The 24,923-nt window shown below is 39.5% G+C and overlaps 3 protein-coding genes across 3 annotated transcripts in view; 1 reads left to right on the plus strand and 2 right to left on the minus strand.

The window, feature by feature from the left end:
* Positions 1-3,946: 3,946 nt before the first annotated feature.
* On the minus strand, positions 3,947-7,605 carry rpl28 (ribosomal protein L28). Its single transcript, XM_080743848.1, has 5 exons — positions 7,585-7,605; positions 6,473-6,563; positions 5,684-5,807; positions 4,667-4,785; positions 3,947-4,086 (listed from the first exon to the last, which is right to left on the minus strand). The coding sequence occupies exons 2-5, from the start codon at positions 6,551-6,553 to the stop codon at positions 3,997-3,999; spliced, it is 414 nt and encodes a 137-aa protein (XP_080599974.1). The 5' UTR covers positions 6,554-6,563; positions 7,585-7,605; the 3' UTR covers positions 3,947-3,996.
* A 142-nt stretch (positions 7,606-7,747) lies between these two features.
* LOC308298937 (uncharacterized protein) lies at positions 7,748-22,037 on the plus strand. Its single transcript, XM_080742635.1, has 6 exons — positions 7,748-8,168; positions 8,321-8,441; positions 9,168-9,265; positions 9,410-9,509; positions 21,058-21,176; positions 21,482-22,037. Exons 1-6 carry the CDS (start codon positions 8,078-8,080, stop codon positions 21,595-21,597), a joined length of 645 nt encoding a protein of 214 aa, XP_080598761.1. The 5' UTR covers positions 7,748-8,077; the 3' UTR covers positions 21,598-22,037.
* Positions 22,038-22,803: 766 nt separating this feature from the next.
* sec16a (SEC16 homolog A, endoplasmic reticulum export factor) overlaps positions 22,804-24,923 on the minus strand; it is a 38,866-nt gene continuing 36,746 nt past the window's right edge. Inside the window, exon 31 of the mRNA XM_080743896.1 lies at positions 22,804-24,861. Within this exon, the coding sequence (XP_080600022.1) occupies positions 24,784-24,861 (78 nt within the window). The 3' untranslated portion in view covers positions 22,804-24,783. The remainder of the gene's footprint in view (positions 24,862-24,923) is intronic.

Below are 24,923 nucleotides of genomic sequence, written 5' to 3' on the forward strand. Positions count from 1 at the left end.
TTTGTGCAAAACAAATGCTTGCAATGGATTCAGCATCATGACAAACCCCTAGTTAGACCCCTCACATCCTACTTAAATACCCAGAAAAAATGTTTTTCTGGGTATTTTCCTCCTGTATAGAAAGTTGATGGGAGACCAACTTGATTTGGCTGCGACTCGGGCACCCTAGCTAAATCATTAGAGCATGCCCTGGGCTATATTCTGTGCAAAATTTGGCCATGTTATCTCCCTAACGCCCCCGACTAATAGGAGTGAATCCTACCACAGGACACAGCACCGATTAGTAACAATACTTCCATAAAAATACTTTTTGCAGTAACCTAAACATTCTTAAAGATGTGTTACTATTAAACAAATATGATTTGGGGGAAACTCATTGACAATTTAAATAAACACTACTCCGAAACCTAGGAAACACCCCTCTCCTCCACAGCACCTTCCTATTAATCAAGGAACTGCCCCAGCAGTGCAGGAGAGACACAGAACTGAACACCACCCTTATTACCACCACCCCAATCATTCAATAAACAGGCAAACATTAAAATGCATTGGATTATAGTTAGGTGTTTAGTTTACCTTGTCCTCACTCATTGTGTGTATAGGGCACTGCTGCCCCGTGACAGCCATCATTTAAACGATACTACAACTCTGTCACATTGTACTCTACTCCAGTTCAATCAACCTCCATTCCAGTTCAGCAGACATCCCAGTGGAGATTTGTCATCAGAGTCAGCACAGCATTGGTGGACGGATCAATTTGTCCAATCTATCCCAGTCAATAACCACTTTCCTCACTGCATCGCTGTACAGGAATTGACAGAGTAGAGATTGTGCTAATGTTCATAACAAGATTAAAAACATCTTTTCAATGGATCTATCTTTACTTGGGGCACACATCAGGTAACAGTTCTAACAGGTGTAGACCTGTTTAGCTCTTCAGTGGAAACCTGGCTAATGTAGAATTACAAATAGCACACCAGGTACAAGGTGAGATATGGTAGTGCCAGTAGAAAGAGCGCTGTGCCTTCATGGAGGGGACTAGCTGCGTTGTGGGGGCCATGTTCACATAGCACACGCTCCAACATGACTTGAGCTTCTGCACTGATACCTGCCAGAGGAAGACATGAGACAATTATCAGCAGTGAGCCGTGCACTATTTATTTCCCACCAGAAGCCTAAACCTATTCTAATCCATACATAGATTTAAGCATCCTTGGGTATCTGATCCACTGAGCATCACAGAAGTGTTCAAAATGTTACACAGAGGCCATACCATTAGTTGGCATTGATTTTTAAGCAGATATCGGACTAGAGTTGGCGTTACACGTTGGCACTGGAGGGTCATGGGTTAATGAAATGTTTTCTGTTCATCATCTCTATACCACAGAATCACCATATTAACAGCTGGTGTCTCTATTGACCACATTGACCAACCTGGCATCCATGTTTTGAGCATGCCATCCGAGTAAAAACAACAAAAGGATACATAAGGTAAAACAACAAAAGGATACATAAGGCTAACCTTACAGTAAGTACACCATGATGTAAGCGACACAGCGTGTTTCATACAAATTTAAGAGTTGGATTTAATCTCATTATTAGTTAAGAGGAGGTAAGATATTATCCTCACCATGTGTTGACCATTCATCCCACAGATGGTGAACGTCATCGTCATGATGATCATGGTGATGATCGTGATCTGGGTCTGAACCAAAATACACAAAATATGATGTTAAGAGATAAAGAGGTTTATCTCTGAAATGTCTGAATGCATGCATTTGTCACAACACCGAAACGAACACTACATCATTAACATCCTCTGTTTATTTCTATTTTAAGTAAATGCAGAAAATAAAGTCTTTGTAGAGAATGTGCAGAGGAGAGACAAACACCAGCAGAAGGATGGTGAATGAATACAAGAGTAATGCAGTGGGTGGTTTTGACCTTGTGAAAGACAAATGCCCAATTTAAAAGCTCTATATTTGGTTTCAAAGATAGAAGAAAGCAAAGTACCATTTGTGTGGTGCAAGAGCAATCGTTTCAGTTCTCTGAGGGCTTGGGTGAGGTTCTCCAGCTGGTCATGAAGGTGGATGTTCTCTTCTATCAGAGCATGAATGGTATCCTGCAGTTCAAAGCACTGAATTCCTAGAACCAGCAGAGCCAGGGGCAGAAACAGCAGCACTGGCCTAAACCCACTCATACCATCCATAGTACCGAGCCTTTCAAAGAGGAAGAAATCTTCCACATCTTCAGTCACCAAAACATCTCTTTCAGGAAAACCCAGAAATCCTTTGTGGGAGCACCGTGCTTCATGGCAAAAATGACACAGTTGACTTGATCAACTGATCAACTCTCTAACCAGAGGTGGAAAGCTGCCAGTGGGCTAGTTTAAAAAAAATCCATTGATGTTTCCAGACCACTGGGCAGTTTCTAACCGCAGAGGCAGAGGCCTCTACTTCATCTCTGGTTGACATTAGAAAACGATATGCATCTGTTGAACAAATAAACATTAAACATGTCCCTTTAATGCTTCACAGTAACACACTTGCTGATACTATGCACTTTAACCTATGTACGTATATGTAGATAATCTTCTTGCCCTAATGTCCATGAACCAGCTGCTATGCTCATGCGCCTTGTTTATAAATCTCATGTTTGGATGGATATGCTGTGTAAATATGTAGCAGGGGTTGACACTAAGGTCTCAGAGGCACTTGCCCGTCGGGCAAGTACAGGTCATGTTCTACTTGCCCGAAGGTCATGCCCACTTGCCCGAAAAGTAAATTGTCTGTTATAAAATGATATGTAAGATTTTAATTACTGCTCAATTTAACAATTATTTCTTTACTTTCTGGGGCTGTACGATAAAAATGTCATACTCTACCTCAATACTTACAAACCCAAATACCAAATACCTACATACCGTAGCTATGATTGAATATGTCTATGTTTTCACACGTGTTATTTATGTTTAAGGGTAGCAACAGTAAAAACAGCACATTATAGGCAATTAGTGCTTTTATTTTACTTTCCGCAGACCAGAAGATGCTGGCCACGTTCAGGTGTTTAGACAGATATCCTGTGTTGTGTTTATAGACGGTTCTTTCCCCTTTCAAATGAGCACTTGCCCGGTCGGGCAACCTGAAAGCGAACTTCACCTGCCCGAAGGTTTTATTTACCTGCCGGGGGCAGGTGGGCAAGCCTTAGTGTCAATGCCTGATGTAGATATGTTCTTTTATTTTTAAGACAAATATTGTTTTGTTTAAATAGTTGCATATCTTCTTTAACTAACCAAGACGCTCTTGCCCAACACCATCAGTTACCTTGTCCCCATTGCATGGGTTGCAACACTGGTGCCAACTGCAGTTAAACGGTCTCAAACTCTGCCTGAACCCGACCCGACATTTAGGGCAGGGCCTGAAATGTATGCTATTAGTCAGGCCGGGCATTGGGCTCAATGAAAATTTAAGCAGCTTACTTCAAACCATAAAGCTAGTTTCATGCTGCAGTACAGCTACAGCTCAGCATCCATCTCCACAACCCTGAAAGTGGCATTTTGACCGCTTTCAAATTGGCCTCCTTATTCTATTCATGACATAATTAGTCAAAAATGGCCAATCTACAAGCTTGTGTCAATGCAACATGTCAGCGATTTCCATTATTTGTTGTGCAATGCATTATATAGGGTTCTGAGTTTCCATGAGTTATTAACTATCATATTTATAAAATGTATCACCGGTATAAGTTTTGTCTACGTTTTACATTATAACCACTTGTTATGGTAGTCACTGCAGACCAAGCTAAACCAAATTCCATTCCAATAAATACCATTGTTAAGTTGACTTACACCAATTCAATGTTTACCAATTAGCAAACCAAAAGAGCATCATTCAGATTTTAAAACCTGGTTTCTACATGACCCTGCTACAGAAGGATCCGACAAGTGTTTTCCAAACAAAAAACTTTTATTTAGCAACACATTTAAATTGCCCCATATTATGCGCTCTTGGTAGCCCTGGTGCGCTTCTTTTTCACCACAACGGGTTTCTGGCTCTTCAGGATGGCACTGGCACGACGCAGAGCAGCCTGAAGAATAAAAAAAGAAATAAAAAGGAATTGCAACTTGGTTAGAATTTGAACTGCTTCCACATTCCATGATTTGTGGAGCCACTTGTGGCCTTTCAAATTTTAACTTATTAAAAAGAATATTTTAACATGATCCCCAGACTATTCAGCCAACACAGAAGGTGCATTGAGTGATTGTTCTAGTTTTAGGTTACAAAGGTACAAAAGTAAATTGCTATAGCGTTCAATTGGGGTTTACATGGCTCTCTACCTCTTAGTAGCCTTTGGGAACCAACATTAAATAGTTGCTCACCGGGAGCAACTAGGGGTTCAGAGTCTTGCTCAAGGACTCTTCAACACTAACTCTGGGGGAGCCCGGGATCAAACTGGGAACCTTTCGGGAACCCTTCATGTTTTAAGACAGCAACTAAGACTACCTCTGAGCCACTGCCGCCCTGGTCACTGAGCCATGTGGCCTATAGGCTACTTAGGTCCACCAGCTCTTGAGTAGACATAAAATAAATTTGCTCAATAACAATCGGCAGGAAGAAATAATCTAACTACATTGATCTGATCCAGTAAGATGTTCTGAGCAGCCTACCATGCGCAGGTCCTTCCTGTACTTGTTCTTGCTGATGATGTGCCTCAGGCTGTTCAGGGTGGCACGGGAGTTCTTGTTGATGGTGATCTTCTCGTATTGCTTTCCAGGTTTGCGCTGACCTGCAAAACAAAAGATTAAGATTGTATCAGTGACTTGTTAAGAGCAATCGTATTCATAAAGACTATACTTTGTCTAATGATATTGGTGCGCTGGTACAGGGGCTGCACCGCGACTCAGCGTGTCACGTATGCCTTGATGTGTTACAAATGTTTGTATATATGTTTTGAATACATGACTGCTGTGTCGTAAGACAAATTTCAGTGTGAACTGAGTACTATATCATATCATATCATATCATATCAATGATACTTCAAATACATCCTCCCTCAATTAGACACCCTTAAATCTGGCCCATATTCAATCATGCGGAAATATTACTAGATCCACATGATTATCATTATTTTAAAGATATTGTTGGGGGGATTTTCTGCCTTTATTGATAGTGCAGTAGTAGGTAGACAGTAAACAGGGAGAGATGGGGAGTGACATGCAGCAAAGGTCATTGGGATCGGGACTTGAACCCACAACACTGTGTCAGGCATTAGAACCTGTGTGTTATGCGCCTGGACCGCTAGGCCAGCGGGTGCCCCAATACACATGATGATTTCTACCATCTCTACCATCTCCACTACAGTAGGAACATGTAAGAGATTAAGCGACCATGAAACCTTTATTGGTCATATAGATTATCTGTATATATCTGCCAATATTTTAGGGGCAAAAAATATTGGTCACCTAATTATAAACAAAACTGGACATAAATGCATTTTCAACATAAGACGTCATTCAGAAAAGAAGAAGGGGAGTGAAAGAAGTCCGACACTGGCACAAGAACATTGGTCACTTCACTTCCAGCCTTTCCAAAGTGTTTCCAAACTGAATTTTTTCATCAACATCCATTTCCACTGATTTCTTTGTGAATCATACAAAATATCACAGGACTATTTTGATATTTACCTGCACGTTTCTTCAACACGACGACAACACCCTTGCCATCAGCTGCAGGCTGCACTCCCACAGTCTTCTTGTGCACCAGTCCATTGAAGCGGAAGGAGTTCTTCGACTTCAAGTTGTTGGCTTCCTGTTGTAGAGAAGAATCAACCCATTAAGACCTGAAAAATATCTAAAAATGTCTTCTAAATCCTTGTTTTCAGAGAAACGTATGTTTCTTTATCTACGGTGCTCAAAGTTTTTATTAAAACTATATGTATTTGATCACCGAACCCATCTCAAATTATTTTGTTTCAGGGACCCCTCAGAAGAAAAGATTCGAGTTCGCTTTAAAAGAATATATATTCAATGTACAGTATTCTATAATTTGTTATGTATTCCAGAAAATGTTTTGTGATGAATATTGATATAATAAAACAATAAGTTGCAAAAAAAAAAAAAAAAAGTATATTCAAAGATCTGTCTTTTTTCACGCTTTTTCAAAAATAGGAGATCTACAAGCTCATAGCGTGGTACTCGGTACCAAACACACACACACACACACACACACACACACACAAATGACCATCAACATTTCACAACATTAATGTTCTGAAGCTATGAACAATGCGTCCCCGGCCTTTTATCTAATATGTGAATTAACAGTGGAACTAGAGATCATACCCTCATCAGACAGGGATAACATTTGTCACATATGGACAAGCCTATCAGTAGTACATTAATATGCATACATAGTGCTGTGGGTCTGGGTACATGTACACGAACAGTGCTTTGTCTGTATACACGAATACGTACGGTGCTGTAGGTCTGTCCGTTCCTCTTGAGCAGGAAGCTGGAGCAGTTCCTAATGACCATCCACTGCAGATGAGCAGACATCTTGGCAAACCTACACAAAACAGCATTAGTTAAAAACATTGAACCGTTTCACTATTTAAGAGCTCGGATCCAAGGCCAGATCAACACTTAATACAAATACAAATAAATAATAAAAACGTTGCTGTCACATAACTAACCCTAACCCTTTGGGATAAAACCCCCCATCTGCTAAAGGTTCTATGTTTAGTTGTCTACTTTTTATCTGCATTCTATTTCATACTCAGTATAAGATCAGCCTTATATTTTCAGTAACTGTCATACTGCAGCATGTGAATGTAACACCAACATTTAGCTGTTTGTAATTGTATAAAAGTGAAAAAATAAAGCTCTTGGAATATTTTAAAAGGGCCACAGTGGAGGGGAAACAAGCTCTGTAGCTGTATATTGTGTTCTTATTTTTTTACAGACATGCATAATTGTATCATGTTTTGTGCATCCTCCTGTCACCAATTATGTCTATCCATAACACAACAGCTTGCAAACAGACAAACACAAACCGAAAACAAACAGCAGCTTCAAATAGTTCAGGTTCCCAATCAACTCAAAACGTTTCAGTCCACATTAAACATTAAAATACTTAAACCAGTGGTTCTCAATGAGGATTCCAGGGACTCTGTGGGTTCCTTTAGGGAGGTCTAAATGGACCTATACAAATCTGTAACTGTATAAATGGAAACAAATGAACCCTAACGGGTCCATTTGGTTCCATTTGTACACTGCCAGAGTTAAGGGGAGACCTTGAAACCTTTTGAGAAACACTGGCTTAAAAACAGCCAAACGTTGTCTCGTTCAGTTCAGCCCGATCAATGCTAACAAGCTGCTAGCTTCACATACGGGACCGACTAGGCCTAAATGTACAAGCCGTTGTTTTTACACTAATGACACGCTATAACGCCACAGCAAACGTCTCAACGAGTGGGAAATAAACCGCTTGACAATAATAAAGTTCTCCGAACGAGCTATGTGACAGATATGAGCCAATAAGTTGACATTTCATAGAGGTTTGTTCGCACGCGATGAGACCACGTTACCTTCTAGCGGAGAAGAGGGATCGAAAAGGACCGGAAACGGAAGCGTCACCATTTTTAGACATAAGGATGTGCGTCATCGACGCGCGACTTTAGTTTGTAGTTTATTTACATCCAAGACAACAATACTTTGAATCTCACACACACAGAGCTAGCTAGGGAAGAATGGAACTAGTGGAAACCCCATCGTTTTTTATATAATTATTCAAACGAATCAAATCTGTGGACTATTTATCTATCTGTTAATACAACTATATGGGGAAAACATTGTCATTGTTGGCAGTATTGTAGAGGACAATGTATTATAATTATCCCACGTTTGGGCATCCTGTTCCTGTGTACTAGTAAACAGTGGTGCTGTTGTTGTTCATGGGATGGCCTGATTGATCATGCTGAAAAGCTCTGAAATTAATATTGGATAGGTGGGTGACACCACCGTAACTATAGCTCTTATCTTCCATTTCGGAGTGGTTTAACATCATCACTTTAGTCCCAAATGGAAGAAGACGAAGATCTGGAGACTCTTGGTGAACAACTGTATCATCGGATTTACCCGAAACATGCTGAAATCGCCGGGAAACTTACAGGTAAATAGTAGCATATACTGCAGATACGACACAAATCCTGCGTTAATGTGTAACAGGAGGATACAATACAAATGAAATGGCTCCTTCTTTGGTCCATTTGTACCCTCTGACAAGTGTGTGTGTGTGTGTGTGTGTGTGTGTGTGTGTGTCAGGCATGTTGCTAGAGCTGCCCCCTGCTGTCCTGACTCAGATGCTGCAGGATGAGGCCTTGCTGACTGGGGCTCTGACCAAAGCTCTCACTGCCCTGCACCTGCAGCCACATCCACTCACTGAGTGAGTATGCTGTTTAACATCACCATGCATGAACATTTCCCTCAACATGACATTTGTTGCCATTGAACATACGAATGAGCGGACAGCAATGTTACCAGAAACACACCAAGACAAGAGCCAGCCCTAACTGTATAGAGGGTATGCACATGCATAAAGTGAATGGCAAATTGAGTGGCAAAGTGAGTTTAACATTGTTTAACACAATCAGATAGGACTTTTGTGTTTTAATGTATGGGCTGTCAAGGCTAGAAAGTATTGTTTTGCCACCCAGTAGGCATTCCTGCCTAACTTCCGGTTATGATGATGATGATGATGTCACGCACATACCCTCTATACTAGCGCAGTGGTTCTCAAAGTGGGTCGAGAGGGACCTTTGGGAGGTCGAGAGGGACCTCTGGGATTTTGTGAGGTGGTCCAAATTCCAGGTCTGAGTGTAGTGGAAGTACCCAATGAAATGGACCCTACAGGTCGGTGTTGGTTCCATTTGTGGACTCTCACTCTCTTTTAGTGGTTTGAGAGACCACTATGCTAGTGGACTCCTAATGTACAGTAGTGTCAAACTGTTTGAATCACATTGCATCATCATCATCATAAGTTGAACTGCTTTACTCAGTATTAGGGTCATTTGAGATCTGAAAGTCTGTTTACATTAATACTGAATTACTAACATCAAAGTGAATGAATATTATGTATTATACCATATATTATATATTTACATTTTCACAGCGAGGTGACTTGTAAGGACGAGGATGAAGATTCACTGGGAGAGCAGTTATTTGAGCTCGTAGATGTCTTCAACACTGGTCACTCACAGAAGATTACTGGTAAGAATTGTGAACTCCCACAGGGGCTACTACACACACACGCACGCACGCGCACACACATACACACCTCTATACCTAAACATACCACACACTGACACTGTATAGTATACAGTATGTCATTAACAAATACACACTTTACTACAGGTATGTTGCTGGAGCAGGACAAAGACGTCGTTTTGAACCTTTTTTCCGACCCCGCACTCTTGGAAGAGCAAGTGATGGTAGCCCTGAAGACTCTCAATGAGTATGTAACTCATTAACCATGTTCATCTCATCAAAAGGACATAACAAGTGACTAATCAAGAGATAGGCTGATGAAATTAGGGCTGAAACTATTGATTATTTTCTAGCGATTATTCAGCGATTAAACAGATTTTCAAGTAATCGAATAATTGATATGCAGTATATATCAACTAAATGATTAACAACTTAAGCGTTATTATATTCTTCTGCACACAAATGGTGTCGTGCAAAAACTGTGAAAATAGCCAACCGTATCTACAAGCTCGGCTATTTTCACTATTTTTGAAAGCTTTTTAAACATTTCGCCTATAATGACTTATAAATATGGAACAATTATTCATCAATGATTAAGTTCAATTATCATTCTTTTTTTTTTGTTAAATCAAGTTGAACTAATTGTGGGCTCGCCTGGAAGGCGAGCACACGTATGTTATCTTCATTGTGGGCTCGCCAGTACCTGGCGAGCACACTTTAGATATTGTCATTATTGTGGGCTCGCCTATAAGGCGAGCACACTTTAGATATTGTCATTATTTATTTATCTATCAGGCAGTCATATAGTAGACGGGAACTTCGGTTCCTTTCTACTCCTACATACTTAGTGAGAAAATGAAAATAAAAACATCAATGTGTTCAGCTTACTGTGGCGAAGTGTGCTATTACTTTTTACAGCAATCGGCCAAATGGTGGCGCTGTAGGAAGCCTTCGAAAGTGCGATCTTTGAACAGGTATAGCTCATGCTGTGTTATACATACAGCCATGAAACCTGTATACACTTATGCGTCTCCTCATGCCGAACAACTTTTACCCTCTAACTTTTGACCTCTGACCTTTAGGTCTCCCACAATTCGGAATTATATGAAAAACAGTAAAAATCTATCTCCTCCTGGGTTTTTTTCGATACGCGCACGAAACTTTTTTCACATGAACTTTGGACCAATACGGTCAGATTTATCTCGGCGGATTTCTTTTAAAGTGAAATATCATTTTTTAATAATTCAATCAATATTGCGGTTTTATGCAAATTATTCTTCTGCCTCTAAATCATGCATGCAAAGTTACACGTTCATGGCATTTGGCAAAGATGTGGAGGGTTAGTCAAAGTATCACTGAAACCAATTTTATTCCAATCGGCCAAAGGGGGGCGCTATACGAAGCGTTTGAAAATTCAAACTTCAAACGGGCATAAGTCATGACTCGTTTCGTTTGAAGACATGCAACTTGTTACACGCGTGCTTTGACTCAAGCGGAAGACATCTGTGTCGTTGTTAAGTAAGCTCCGCCCTTCGATTTTCCGCCACTTTGAGCAGTTTGTAAAACGCGTAAACCCGCTTTTATTCTGGAATTTTCGCGTCACGTGCACAAAACTTTTTTTTACATGAACTTTGGACCGATATCTAAAGATCTGTCAGATCGGATTTCTTTAACATTGAAACATGCTTTTTTAAATAATTCAAACAATATTGCATTTTTATGCAAATTATTCTTCTGCCTCTAAAACATACAAGCAAAGTCACATTTTCATGACAAAATAGTGTAGAGGGTTAGTTCAAATATCACTGAAACCAATCTTACCCCAAATGGCCAAAGGGGGGCGCTATATAATTTTGAGCAGTTTGTAAAACGCTTAAACCCGTTTTTATTCTAGGATTTTTTTTGCAATTTGCATGAAACATTCTACACGCAATCTAAGGACCTTTATCTAACATGCCTATGAAGTGCACACAAAAAATTATAAAATAATAATAATAAATATAGCTGCAAGCAGCGATAAAGTGTCCAAAGCCAAAAACACCTCAAATCATGAACACAGCCTGGGATGTGCGTGAAATCTTGCAAGCACATTCCCAATAGGTCAAGGAACAGATACCAACCTTCTCACATTGGCCTGTTATAGCGCCACCAGCGGGTCAACTTTTGCACAACACATTTTTGGAACAAAATGGACCAATCTTTGACGTCAGTAACGTCAAAGAGAGCACTGCCTGCGATCTTGACATTTTGTGCTTTTATAGCCATTGTTTTCTGGCTTGAAGCGAGCCCACAATTGTTTCGAAGGAACAATATTTTTCTAGTGACAATATCTAACCGTCATATCAAGTTCTCCTCAAAACTTCGGTTCCTTTCTACTCCTACATACTTAGACAGAAAATGAAAATAAAAACATCAATGTGTTCAGCTTACAGTGGCGAAGTGTGCTATTATTTTTTACAGCAATCGGCCAAATGGTGGCGCTGTAGGAAGCCTTCGAAAGTGCGAAATTTGAACAGATAGAGCTCATGCTCTGTTATACGTACAGTCATGAAACCTGTATACACGTATGCGTCTCCTCATGCCGAACAACTTTTACGCTCTGACTTTTGACCTCTGACCTTTAGATCCCCCAGAATTTTGAATTATATAAAAAACAGTAAAAATCTATCTCCTCCTGGGATTTTTGCGTTACGCGCACAAAACTTTTTTCACATGAACTTTGGACCAATACGGTCAAACTAGTCTGGTCGGATTTCTTTTAAAGTGAAATATAATTTTTTAATAATTCAATCAATATTGCGGTTTTATGCAAATTATTCTTCGGCCTCTAAATCATACATGCAAAGTTACACGTTCATGGCATTTGGCAAAGATGTAGAGGGTTAGTCAAAGTATCACTGAAACCAATTTTATTCCAATCGGCCAAAGGGGGGGCGCTATACGAAGCGTTTGAAAATTCAAACTTTAAACGGGCATAAGTCATGCTTTGTTTCGTTTGAAGACATGCAACTTGCTTACACGCGTGCTTTGACTCAAGCGGAAGACATCTGTGTCTTTGTTGAGTAAGCTCCGCCCTTAGATTTTCTGCCATTTTGAGCAGTTTGTAAAACACTTAAACCCACTTTTATTCTGGAATGTTCGCGTCACGTGCACAAAACTTTTTTTACGTGAACTTTGGACCAATATCTAAAGATCTGTCAGATCGGATTTTTTTTTTTAAATTTAAACATGCTTTTTTAATAAATTCAATGAATATTGCAGTTTTATGCAAATTATTCTTCTGCCTCTAAATCATACATGCAAAGTAACATATTCATGGCATTGGGCAAAGATGTAGTGTTATTCCAAATATCACTAAAACCAATCTTACCCCAATTGGCCAAAGGGGTGCGCTATATCATTTTGAGCAGTTTGTGAAAAGCTTAAACCTGTTTTTATTCTAGGGTTCTTTTTTGCAATTTGCATGAAACATTCTACACACAATCGAAGGACCTTTATCTAACATGCCTATGAAGTGCACAATTTTTTTTAAATAATATTAATAATAATAAATATAGCTGCAAGCAGCGATAAAGTGGCCAAAAACACCTCAAATCATGAACACAGCCTGCGATGTGCGTGAAATTTTGCAAGCACATTCCCACTAGGTCAAGGAACAGATGCCGCCCTTCTCACATTGGCCGGTTATAGCGCCACCAGCGGGTCAACTTTTGCATAACACATTTTTGGAACAAAATGCCTCAAATCACGCATGCAGCGTCCGATTGCGTCAGTAACGTCAAAGAGAGCACTGCCTGCGATCTTGACATTTTGTACTTTTATAGCCATTGTTTTCTGGCTTGAAGCGAGCCCACAATTGTTTCGAAGGAACAATATTTTCTAGTTTATCTATCAGGCAGGCAGTCATATCAAGTATCAAAAAACTTCGGTTCCTTTCTACTCCTACATACTTAGTGAGAAAATGAAAATAAAAACATCAATGTGTTCAGTTTACAGTGGCGAAGTGTGCTATTATTTTATATAGCAATCGGCCAAATGGTGGCGCTGTAGGAAGCCTTCGAAAGTGCGATCTTTGAACAGGTATAGCTCATGCTGTGTTTGAGGTACAGCCATGAAACCTGTATACACTTATGCGTCTCCTCATGCCGAACAACTTTTACCCTCTAACTTTTGACCTCTGACCTTTAGGTCTCCCACAATTCAGAATAATATGAAAAACAGTAAAAATCTATCTCCTCCTGGGTTTTTTTCGTTACGCGCACAAAACTTTTTTTACATGAACTTTGGACCAATACGGTCAGATTTATCTCGGCGGATTTCTTTTAAAGTGAAATATAATTTTTTAATAATTCTATCAATATTGCGGTTTTATGCAAATTATTCTTCTGCCTCTAAAACATACATGCAAAGTTACACGTTCATGGCATTTGGCAAAGATGTGGAGGGTTAGTCAAAGTATCACTGAAACCAATTTTATTCCAATCGGCCAAAGGGGGGCGCTATACGAAGCGTTTGAAAATTCAAACTTCAAACGGGCATAAGTCATGACTCGTTTCGTTTGAAGACATGCAACTTGTTACACGCGTGCTTTGACTCGAGCGGAAGACATCTGTGTCGTTGTTAAGTAAGCTCCGCCCTTCGATTTTCCGCCACTTTGAGCAGTTTGTAAAACGCGTAAACCCGCTTTTATTCTGGAATTTTCGCGTCACGTGCACAAAACTTTTTTTACGTGAACTTTGGACCGATATCTAAAGATCTGTCAGATCGGATTTCTTTAACATTGAAACATGCTATTTTAAATAATTCAAACAATATTGCATTTTTATGCAAATTATTCTTCTGCCTCTAAAACATACAAGCAAAGTCACATTTTCATGACAAAATAGTGTAGAGGGTTAGTTCAAATATCACTGAAACCAATCTTACCCCAAATGGCCAAAGGGGGGCGCTATATAATTTTGAGCAGTTTGTAAAACGCTTAAACCCGTTTTTATTCTAGGATTTTTTTCGCAATTTGCATGAAACATTCTACACGCAATCTAAGGACCTTTATCTAACATGCCTATGAAGTGCACACAAAAAAATTATAAAATAATAATAATAAATATAGCTGCAAGCAGCGATAAAGTGTCCAAAGCCAAAAACACCTCAAATCATGAACACAGCCTGGGATGTGCGTGAAATCTTGCAAGCACATTCCCAATAGGTCAAGGAACAGATACCAACCTTCTCACATTGGCCTGTTATAGCGCCACCAGCGGGTCAACTTTTGCACAACACATTTTTGGAACAAAATGGACCAATCTTTGACGTCAGTAACGTCAAAGAGAGCACTGCCTGCGATCTTGACATTTTGTGCTTTTATAGCCATTGTTTTCCGGCTTGAAGCGAGCCCACAATTGTTTCGAAGGAACAATATTTTTCTAGTTGTGGGCTCGCCAGTACCTGGCGAGCACACTTTAGATATTGTCATTATTTATCTATCAGGCAGGCAGTCATATCAAGTATCAAAAAACTTCGGTTCCTTTCTACTCCTACATACTTAGTGAGAAAATGAAAATAAAAACATCAATGTGTTCAGTTTACAGTGGCGAAGTGTGCTATTACTTTTTACAGCAATCGGCCAAATGGTGGCGCTGTAGGAAGCCTTCGAAAGTGCGAACTTTGAACAGGTATAGCTCATGCTGTGTTTGAGGTCCAGCCATGAAACCTGTATACACTTATGCGTCTCCTCATGCCGAACAACTTTTACCCTCTAACTTTTGACCTCTGACCTTTAGGTCTCACACAATTTGGAATTATATGAAAAAAAGTAAAAATCTATCTCCTCCTGGGATTTTTTCGATACGCGCACAAAACTTTTTTCACATGAACTTTGGACCAATACGGTCAAACTAATCTCGGCGGATTTCTTTTAAAGTGAAATATAATTTTTTTATAATTCTATCAATATTGCGGTTTTGTGCAAATTATTCTTCTGCCTCTAAATCATACATGCAAAGTTACACGTTCATGGCATTTGGCAAAGATGTGGAGGGTTAGTCAAAGTATCACTGAAACCAATTTTATTCCAATCGGCCAAAGGGGGGCGCTATACGAAGCGTCTGAAAATTCAAACTTCAAACGGGCATAAGTCATGACTCGTTTCGTTTGAAGACATGCAACTTGTTACACGCGTGCTTTGACTCAAGCGGAAGACATCTGTGTCGTTGTTAAGTAAGCTCCGCCCTTCGATTTTCCGCCACTTTGAGCAGTTTGTAAAACGCGTAAACCCGCTTTTATTCTGGAATTTTCGCGTCACGTGCACAAAACTTTTTTTACGTGAACTTTGGACCGATATCTAAAGATCTGTCAGATCGGATTTCTTTAACATTGAAACATGCTTTTTTAAATAATTCAAACAATATTGCATTTTTATGCAAATTATTCTTCTGCCTCTAAAACATACAAGCAAAGTCACATTTTCATGACAAAATAGTGTAGAGGGTTAGTTCAAATATCACTGAAACCAATCTTACCCCAAATGGCCAAAGGGGGGCGCTATATAATTTTGAGCAGTTTGTAAAACGCTTAAACCCGTTTTTATTCTAGGATTTTTTTTGCAATTTGCATGAAACATTCTACACGCAATCTAAGGACCTTTATCTAACATGCCTATGAAGTGCACACAAAAAAATTATAAAATAATAATAATAAATATAGCTGCAAGCAGCGATAAAGTGTCCAAAGCCAAAAACACCTCAAATCATGAACACAGCCTGGGATGTGCGTGAAATCTTGCAAGCACATTCCCAATAGGTCAAGGAACAGATACCAACCTTCTCACATTGGCCTGTTATAGCGCCACCAGCGGGTCAACTTTTGCACAACACATTTTTGGAACAAAATGGACCAATCTTTGACGTCAGTAACGTCAAAGAGAGCACTGCCTGCGATCTTGACATTTTGTGCTTTTATAGCCATTGTTTTCCGGCTTGAAGCGAGCCCACAATTGTTTCGAAGGAACAATATTTTTCTAGTTATTTATCTATCAGTCATATCATACTGTAGACGGGAACTTCGGTTCCTTTCTACTCCTACATACTTAGTGAGAAAATGAAAATAAAAACATCAATGTGTTCAGTTTACAGTGGCGAAGTGTGCTATTATTTTCTATAGCAATCGGCCAAATGGTGGCGCTGTAGGAAGCCTTCGAAAGTGCGAACTTTGAACAGGTATAGCTCATGCTGTGTTTGAGTTACAGTCATGAAACCTGTATACACGTATGCGTCTCCTCATGCCGAACAACTTTTACCCTCTAACTTTTGACCTCTGACCTTTAGGTCTCCCACAATTCGGAATTATATGAAAAACAGTAAAAATCTATCTCCTCCTGGGTTTTTTTCGATACGCGCACAAAACTTTTTTCACATAAACTTTGGACCAATACGGTCAAACTAATCTCGGCGGATTTCTTTTAAAGTGAAATATAATTTTTTAATAATTCTATCAATATTGCGGTTTTATGCAAATTATTCTTCTGCCTCTAAATCATACATGCAAAGTTACACGTTCATGGCATTTGGCAAAGATGTGGAGGGTTAGTCAAAGTATCACTGAAACCAATTTTATTCCAATCGGCCAAAGGGGGGCGCTATACGAAGCGTTTGAAAATTCAAACTTCAAACGGGCATAAGTCATGACTCGTTTCGTTTGAAGACATGCAACTTGTTACACGCGTGCTTTGACTCAAGCGGAAGACATCTGTGTCGTTGTTAAGTAAGCTCCGCCCTTTGATTTTCCGCCATTTTGAGCAGTTTGTAAAACGCGTAAACCCGCTTTTATTCTGGAATTTTCGCTCCACGTGCACAAAACTTTTTTTACGTGAACTTTGGACCGATATCTAAAGATCTGTCAGATCGGATTTCTTTAAAATTGAAACATGCTTTTTAAAATAAATTCAATGAATATTGCAGTTTTATGCAAATTATTCTTCTGCCTCTAAATCATACATGCAAAGTAACATGTTCATGGCATTTGGCAAAGATGTAGAGTGTTAGTCCAAATATCACTAAAACCAATCTTACCCCAATTGGCCAAAGGGGGGCGCTATATCATTTTGAGCAGTTTGTGAAACACTTAAACCCGTTAGGATTTTTTTTTGCAATTTGCATGAAACATTCTACACACAATCTAAGGACCTTTATCTAATATGCCTATGAAGTGCACACACACAAAAAAAATAATAATAATGAATATAGCTGCAAGCAGCGATAAAGTGGCCAAAGCCAAAAACACCTCAAATCATGAACACAGCCTGCAATGTGCGTGAAATCTTGCAAGCACATTCCCAATAGGTCAAGGAACAGATACCACCCTTCTTACATTGGCCTGTTATAGCGCCACCAGCGGGTCAACTTTTGCACAACACATTTTTGGAACAAAATGGACCAATCTTTGACGTCAGTAACGTCAAAGAGAGCACTGCCTGCGATCTTGACATTTTGTACTTTTATAGCCATTGTTTTCTGGCTTGAAGCGAGCCCACAATTGTTTCGAAGGAACAATATTTTTCTAGTTATTTCTATACTAGGCATACTAGGCAGTCAGTGCAAGTATCAAAAAACTTCGGTTCCTTTCTACTCCTACATACTTAGTGAGAAAATGAAAATAAAAACATCAATGTGTTCAGTTTACAGTGGCGAAGTGTGCTATTATTTTTTATAGCAATCGGCCAAATGGTGGCGCTGTAGGAAGCCTTCGAAAGTGCGATCTTTGAACAGGTATAGCTCATGCTGTGTTATACATACAGCCATGAAACCTGTATACACTTATGCGTCTCCTCATGCCGAACAACTTTTACCCTCTAACTTTTGACCTCTGACCTTTAGGTCTCCCACAATTCGGAATTATATGAAAAACAGTAAAAATCTATCTCCTCCTGGGATTTTCGCGTCAAGTGCACGAAACTTTTTTCACATGAACTTTGGACCAATACGGTCAAACTGATCTCGGCGGATTTCTTTTAAAGTGAAATATAATTTTTTAATAATTCAATATATATTGCGGTTTTATGCAAATTATTCTTCGGCCTCTAAATCATACATGCAAAGTTACACGTTCATGGCATTTGGCAAAGATGTGGAGGGTTAGTCAAAGTATCACTGAAACCAATTTTATTCCAATCGGCCAAAGGGGGGCGCTATACGAAGCGTCTGAAAATTCAAACTTCAAACGGGCTTAAGTCATGACTCGTTTCGTTTGAAGACATGCAACTTGTTACACGCGTGCTTTGACTCAAGCGGAAGACATCTGTGTCGTTGTTAAGTAAGCTCCGCCCTTCGATTTTCCGCCACTTTGAGCAGTTTGTAAAACGCGTAAACCCGCTTTTATTCTGGAATTTTCGCGTCACGTGCACAAAACTTTTTTTACGTGAACTTTGGACCGATATCTAAAGATCTGTCAGATCGGATTTCTTTAACATTGAAACATGCTTTTTTAAATAATTCAAACAATATTGCATTTTTATGCAAATTATTCTTCTGCCTCTAAAACATACAAGCAAAGTCACATTTTCATGACAAAATAGTGTAGAGGGTTAGTTCAAATATCACTGAAACCAATCTTACCCCAAATGGCCAAAGGGGGGCGCTATATAATTTTGAGCAGTTTGTAAAACGCTTAAACCCGTTTTTATTCTAGGATTTTTTTTGCAATTTGCATGAAACATTCTACACACAATCTAAGGAACTTTATCTAATATGCCTATGAAGTGCACACAAAAAAGTTATAAAATAATAATAATAAATATAGCTGCAAGCAGCGATAAAGTGGCCAAAGCCAAAAACACCTCAAATCATGAACACAGCCTGCAATGTGCGTGAAATCTTGCAAGCACATTCCCAATAGGTCAAGGAACAGATATCACCCTTCTTACATTGGCCTGTTATAGCGCCACCAGCGGGTCAACTTTTGCACAACACATTTTTGGAACAAAATGGACCAATCTTTGACCTCAGTAACGTCAAAGAGAGCACTGCCTGCGATCTTGACGTTTTGTACTTTTATAGCCATTGTTTTCCGGCTTGAAGCGAGCCCACAATTGTTTCGAAGGAACAATATTTTTCTAGTTATTTATCTATCAGTCAGTCAGTATCCTCAAAACTTTGGCGCGATTCATCTCTTAAACGCTTACACCTTTCAACACCATTCAAATTTTTATGTGTTCAGCTTACTGAGGACACGTGTGCTTGTACTTTTGGTTTTGAAATGTTTTGTAGTTTAATTATAAAAAAATAAAAATGTTTAACTTTAAGCACCCAATGCATTTCCAATGGGTTTACTGAGTGGAGAGAAGGATAATAGACCCATGTTTATGTTAAGGCGCTGTGGCTGCAGTGTTCACACTTCAGATATGCTATCTATATCATTGCGTTCACACAGGTCTGCTCTCTGATTTGATCCAAATGTCTAAGCTGTGTGATGTATAAAACTATAGTTATAGTTAAAACTATAAATAAATGTCCCTCTCCACTCTACTGATTGCACAGCTGTGATCAAGAATCAAGTCCGGGCGATGGGATGTAAATCCCATAGCCATATATCCTAGAGCCCGCAGGGACAGTCAGCCATATTAGTGGTTGTTGTTGGTTGTCAGGGAGATATCAAAACCAATGCATTTCCAAGTCAGATCCACAACACAATAAAAGCCATGCTCCACTCCTCAGTCTGGAGTGGCCACATAGAAGAACGCCTTGGTTATAGACTTATAGACATAGTGGAGGACAGATGTGATCTGGGATTGTTAGCCTACAGTATATGCACTCAATATACTCCTAGTGGAGTCCATTTGACAGTTGCTGGTTCCCAAACACAGAATCAAAAATGTAGATCTAGAACACATAGAATATGTACAGTACAGTAAGGTTCAGTAGAGTACAGTAAAAGTACAGTAAGGTTCAGTAGAGTACAGTAAAGTACAGTAAGGTACAGAAAGGTACTGTACAGAAAGGTACAGTAGAGTACAGTACAGTACAGTAAAGTACAATACAGTACAGTAAGGTACAGTAGAGTACAGTAAAGTACAATAAAGTACAGTAAAGTAGAATAAAGTACAGTAAGGTACAGTGGAGTACAGTAAAGTACAGTAGAGTACAGTAAAGTACAGTATAGTAAGGTACAGTAGAGTACAGTACAGTAAGGTACAGTACGGTACAGTAGAGTACAGTATAGTATAGTACAGTAAGGTACAGTACAGTACAGTAAGGTACAGTAGAGTACAGTACAGTAAGGTACAGTAGAGTACAGTAAAGTACAGTAAGTTACAGTAGAATACAGTAAAGTACAGTACAGTAGAGTACAGTAAAGTACAGTAAGTTACAGTACAGTACAGTACAGTACAGTACAGTACAGTACAGTAAGGTGCAGTACAGTATAGTAAGGTACAGTACAATACTGTAAGGTACTGTACCTTACAGTACCTTAAAGTATCCTATTTGTTGGGTTGGAATCGAGCCCACACTGTTTCGAAGGAACAGTATTTCTAGTTCAAGTTGTGCCCCTAGATCAGTGTTTCTCAAAGTGGATTTCAAGGACTCAAGGTTCCTTTTTCTAAATTGACCCTTACAAGTTTGAAACTTTGACAGAGTACACATGGAACCAAATGGCCCCTAAAGGGTCCATTTGTTTCCATTTGTACACTGTCAAAGTTAAGGGGAGACCTTCAGATGCAAAGTTTGAGAACCACTGCCCTAGATTAAATGAATTGAATTAATGATGTAATAATGATGATGATGATGTAATAATAAATGTTTCAGGCAGAACGTGGAGGACATCAGTGACTCGTCAGATGTTGATGAGGTCACCGAGCGACTGGGTGAGAAGATCTTCTCATTGGTGGAGGAGCTGGATCCAGTACATGCTAATGACATCACTGGTTAGTTTACACTACATAGTAGTTATTTAAAATCATAATTACGTTCACTAATATATGGAAGCTGTTAGGGTTAAATTAAGGGTGATGTTTTATATTATCTATTTAATTGTTATCATTTGTTTCCTTATGCCTTTAAATGTTTTCAGCATGTACAGAAATGTATATTAATATTAATAATTATTTTGAGGTAATGGATTTCACAAATGTTGGAAAACCATTGTTACTCTTGGATCACAGTGATTTCCACAAACCTTTCTGTTGAAGGTTGAACGGTTCTTGTATTGTGTTATGTGCTTTCTCCTCAGGTATGTTACTGGAGATGGATCAGGATGTTCTCCGACAGATGGTTTCAGACCAAACCAACGCCATGCTGAAGGCTGCGGTTCAAAAAGCACAAGCAGCACTGAGCAGCCTGAAGTGAGCAGTCTGGTGGCGAAGGAACTATTTGTGCCGTAGTGGACTCAGAAATGCTACGTCCTCCTGAATGGCAAACACTGTTGACGACATGAAATCGAAGCACAAACAAAGGCATCTTGCTGCTGACAAAGAAGAACAGCAGCAATCACTGCAGCTATTACTACGACCAATGGAAATATCAGGACTATTAGTATTTTCATTTGTTTTCTGTGGATCATTTGTTCTGTGAAGTGTAAACCTAGCCTAAAGCGCCTTTCAGACGCCTTTCCTTTCCGCCCCTCAACTTCTCCGCGCGGCCCAAATAAGTGCCCGTCTCTCATTGAAAATGAATTACTAGGGCGCGTCAACCGCTTCCCCTCTGAAAGGGGCTTTAACCGGGATCCAAGGTGGAGTCAAGGAGGCCGGGTTCTTCTGTCTGACAATGTGGATTAAGTAATCTCATGAACCGTTTTTCTCAGATTGGATCATCAGTTTGATTGTGTTTTACAAAAATAAACAGACTGCCTATCAAAATGCTATTGTTTTATATTCAACACAGGTACAAATGGGTCTGGAATTTCACAATTTTAGGGGCAAGGCCAATTGGCTTTTGGGATTGTCCATTTTTTGAGGGCACAAATGCCAGGGCAGGAGGGCCATCAAATAAAACAAGATTTTTCTCCATTTAAATAATTAATTTAATTTAAGGGTAAAATGTCATATGTAGAATATCTGCTGTGAAATAAATAAATGGGTAATTACAATCTGATGCTCAGCCCTGCACAAATCAAAGATATGGATTCATGGTTTAAAAATGGGGACTCAACAAGACACTGGTGTCAAGACGTACTTAAAGTACCAAAAGTAAAAGTACAAACATACAACATATGAGATGCGACCAAATATAAAGTAGGGCATTCATTTATGAAGTGCCGGTCAGTGACAACACTGTATGCTCCTTCACTCAGCATTTCAACCTTGCATGGTTTTAAATTCGTGCAAAAAAAGTATCTATGAATACAAAATTGTGATGTTGTGGCAAAAGGATATGTATTGGATTTTAAATGTCAAGACTATATACAACAAAATCAAACAGACACAGCAGATGCAATTATATTCACAACAAAGTACTGACTTGCAAAATTGCGTTAAGAATAAATCCCCCAGACATCTTTCAAAGTGCTAAAGAGCGCAAAAATATCTTTATTATATATTTTTTTATTATTAGTTTTGTCAATCTTACAAGAGGAATTCTAGTGAAAATCAACAGTTTCTCTTCAAATTGGGGACCACTGAAAATGATCTGGTAATCTACACAAACATTAAGAGCCAAGTGAAATGAGATAACAAAGGTTTAAATCTCTGGAAGAGACAAACAATAAATCAAGTGTCTGCAAAATAAAATGACAGGGAAATGGCAATATGTGTACAGTTAGCTATCTTTTCACAACTTAGATGAAGGACTACCGGCAGAAGCGATCGTTACAAAATATCGTAAAGTGAATCCAACACATCTATTATGATTACTTGCAATTTCATCAAAGCTAATCAGATAAAAATTAGTTGCTCTCCACACACACTTGCATGACTACAACTCATAAATACAATCAATCAGATATACAAATATTTGGATAGATTTATTTTTAATGACGTTTCAGATGATGATTATTTAGTCCTTTATCCTGCGGTTCTGTAAAACCCACTCCTTGTGTGGATGAACTCGCACGCGCTTCGCAAAGAGGGGAAAAACAGAGTGAACTGGGAGAAGAAGACCCCGAACGGATAATGACGGTGAAGGTTCGCTGATGGACAATAAATATCTTAAATGAACAAAACAAACAAACACCACAAAGCGTGTCGTCGTCGTCTTCTCTCCCCCCCGTTTGTGATGGAGATGCTTTGTTTGACAGGTTGGAGGCCATGTCGGGAGAAGGGAACACAGCAGACACTGCACTATTAAAAAGTCCATTCAACTGGACACAACAAGGCTATATCCAGTTGACAAGGGAACACGTAAGAACCACAAATGCATGTACACATTATTGTACAATAGGAATTTCATCAGGCGCCACTGTATATTTTGTTTTAATTCACAGTCATACAAAAGTAAAACTAAGGGCCTTAAAGACACAACACGAGGATAACTAAATTAGGACAAGAGGAAGATCTTCATCAATTAACATTTTGAGATTTGGGGGGGAGGAACTCAATCTCAGAAATACATTATTGTATAGCAGGGGTCTTCAACGTTTTTAGGCCAAGGACCTCTTAGTTGAGAGAGAGATGAAGCAGGGAGCCCCACAACCTGTTCATAGATTCCATATAGTTTCATTGTTTGACAGCACAATCGTCAGTGTATTTTGGATTCATGTCAATTTGTGTTTTCAGATACGTATTTAACCACTTGAACTGTCAATACTTAATACACTTGACCTTTCACTCTGTACTTGGTCTGCTCTTTTCCCCTTCTACACCAAAGCGCTTTGCCGAAAATAGCCGATCTACAAGCTCACCACGCCTCGCAGCGCGAGGCCTTGTGAGCTTGTAGATCTGCTATTTTTGGCTAAAGTTCTCAGCATAAGGACACTAGGGTTCAAGTGGTTAATATAAAAAAGGAGAAAAAAAAGGTTTCTATAACACAAAGATTTGGAGGACCCCCTGTAGTAACTCTGAGGACCCCCTAGGGGTCCCGGACCCCCAGTTGAAGACCCCTGTTGTATAGTATTCTAGTTATGACCATTTGTGTATACTTGTAAATGCATCCATGATACAAATGGGGGAATAAGCCCTTTCTATCTACGACAACACCTTACCTGTAAAAAAAAAAAAAAAGAAAGAAGAAAGAAAAGAAACCTAAATGCGATGTATAATACCCAACGAAAAGATGATGATGTTGCTGTTTGATAATGAAGACCAATATGGTTGTGTAAGATGGGGTGGGGGGGGGGGGGGGGGTGGGGGGGCAGGAAGTGGCCTTCAGAGAGAAAGCTGTATGTCCATGTGCTTCACTTCCTCCCAGGCAGGATAGTTCATTCATTCAGTCTGTTTTACAGTTTGTCTGTCTGTCAGGGTACAGTCACACTGTCAGCCCCCCATCCACTCCCATGGTTAAGGCAATAACTTCCAGGTTATTTCCTTTAACATGGGAGTGGATGGGGGGGTTACGACGCTTGCAGCTGACTGTGTGACCGCACCCTCAGAGGAGGTGGTCTCATTTCAGCGCTGGGTACTGCCTCTGACCGCCCAGCCGCCCTGTCCGCACTCCTCCTCCTCCCGACGGGGCACTCGTCTAGCCAAGAGAGAGAAACCACAGACGACACATAAGTTATGCAATGCAAAAGGAACAACCTA

This window comes from Nannobrachium achirus (assembly GCF_963921795.1).
Source record: "Nannobrachium achirus genome assembly, chromosome: 15".
Lineage (NCBI taxonomy): Eukaryota > Metazoa > Chordata > Actinopteri > Myctophiformes > Myctophidae > Nannobrachium > Nannobrachium achirus.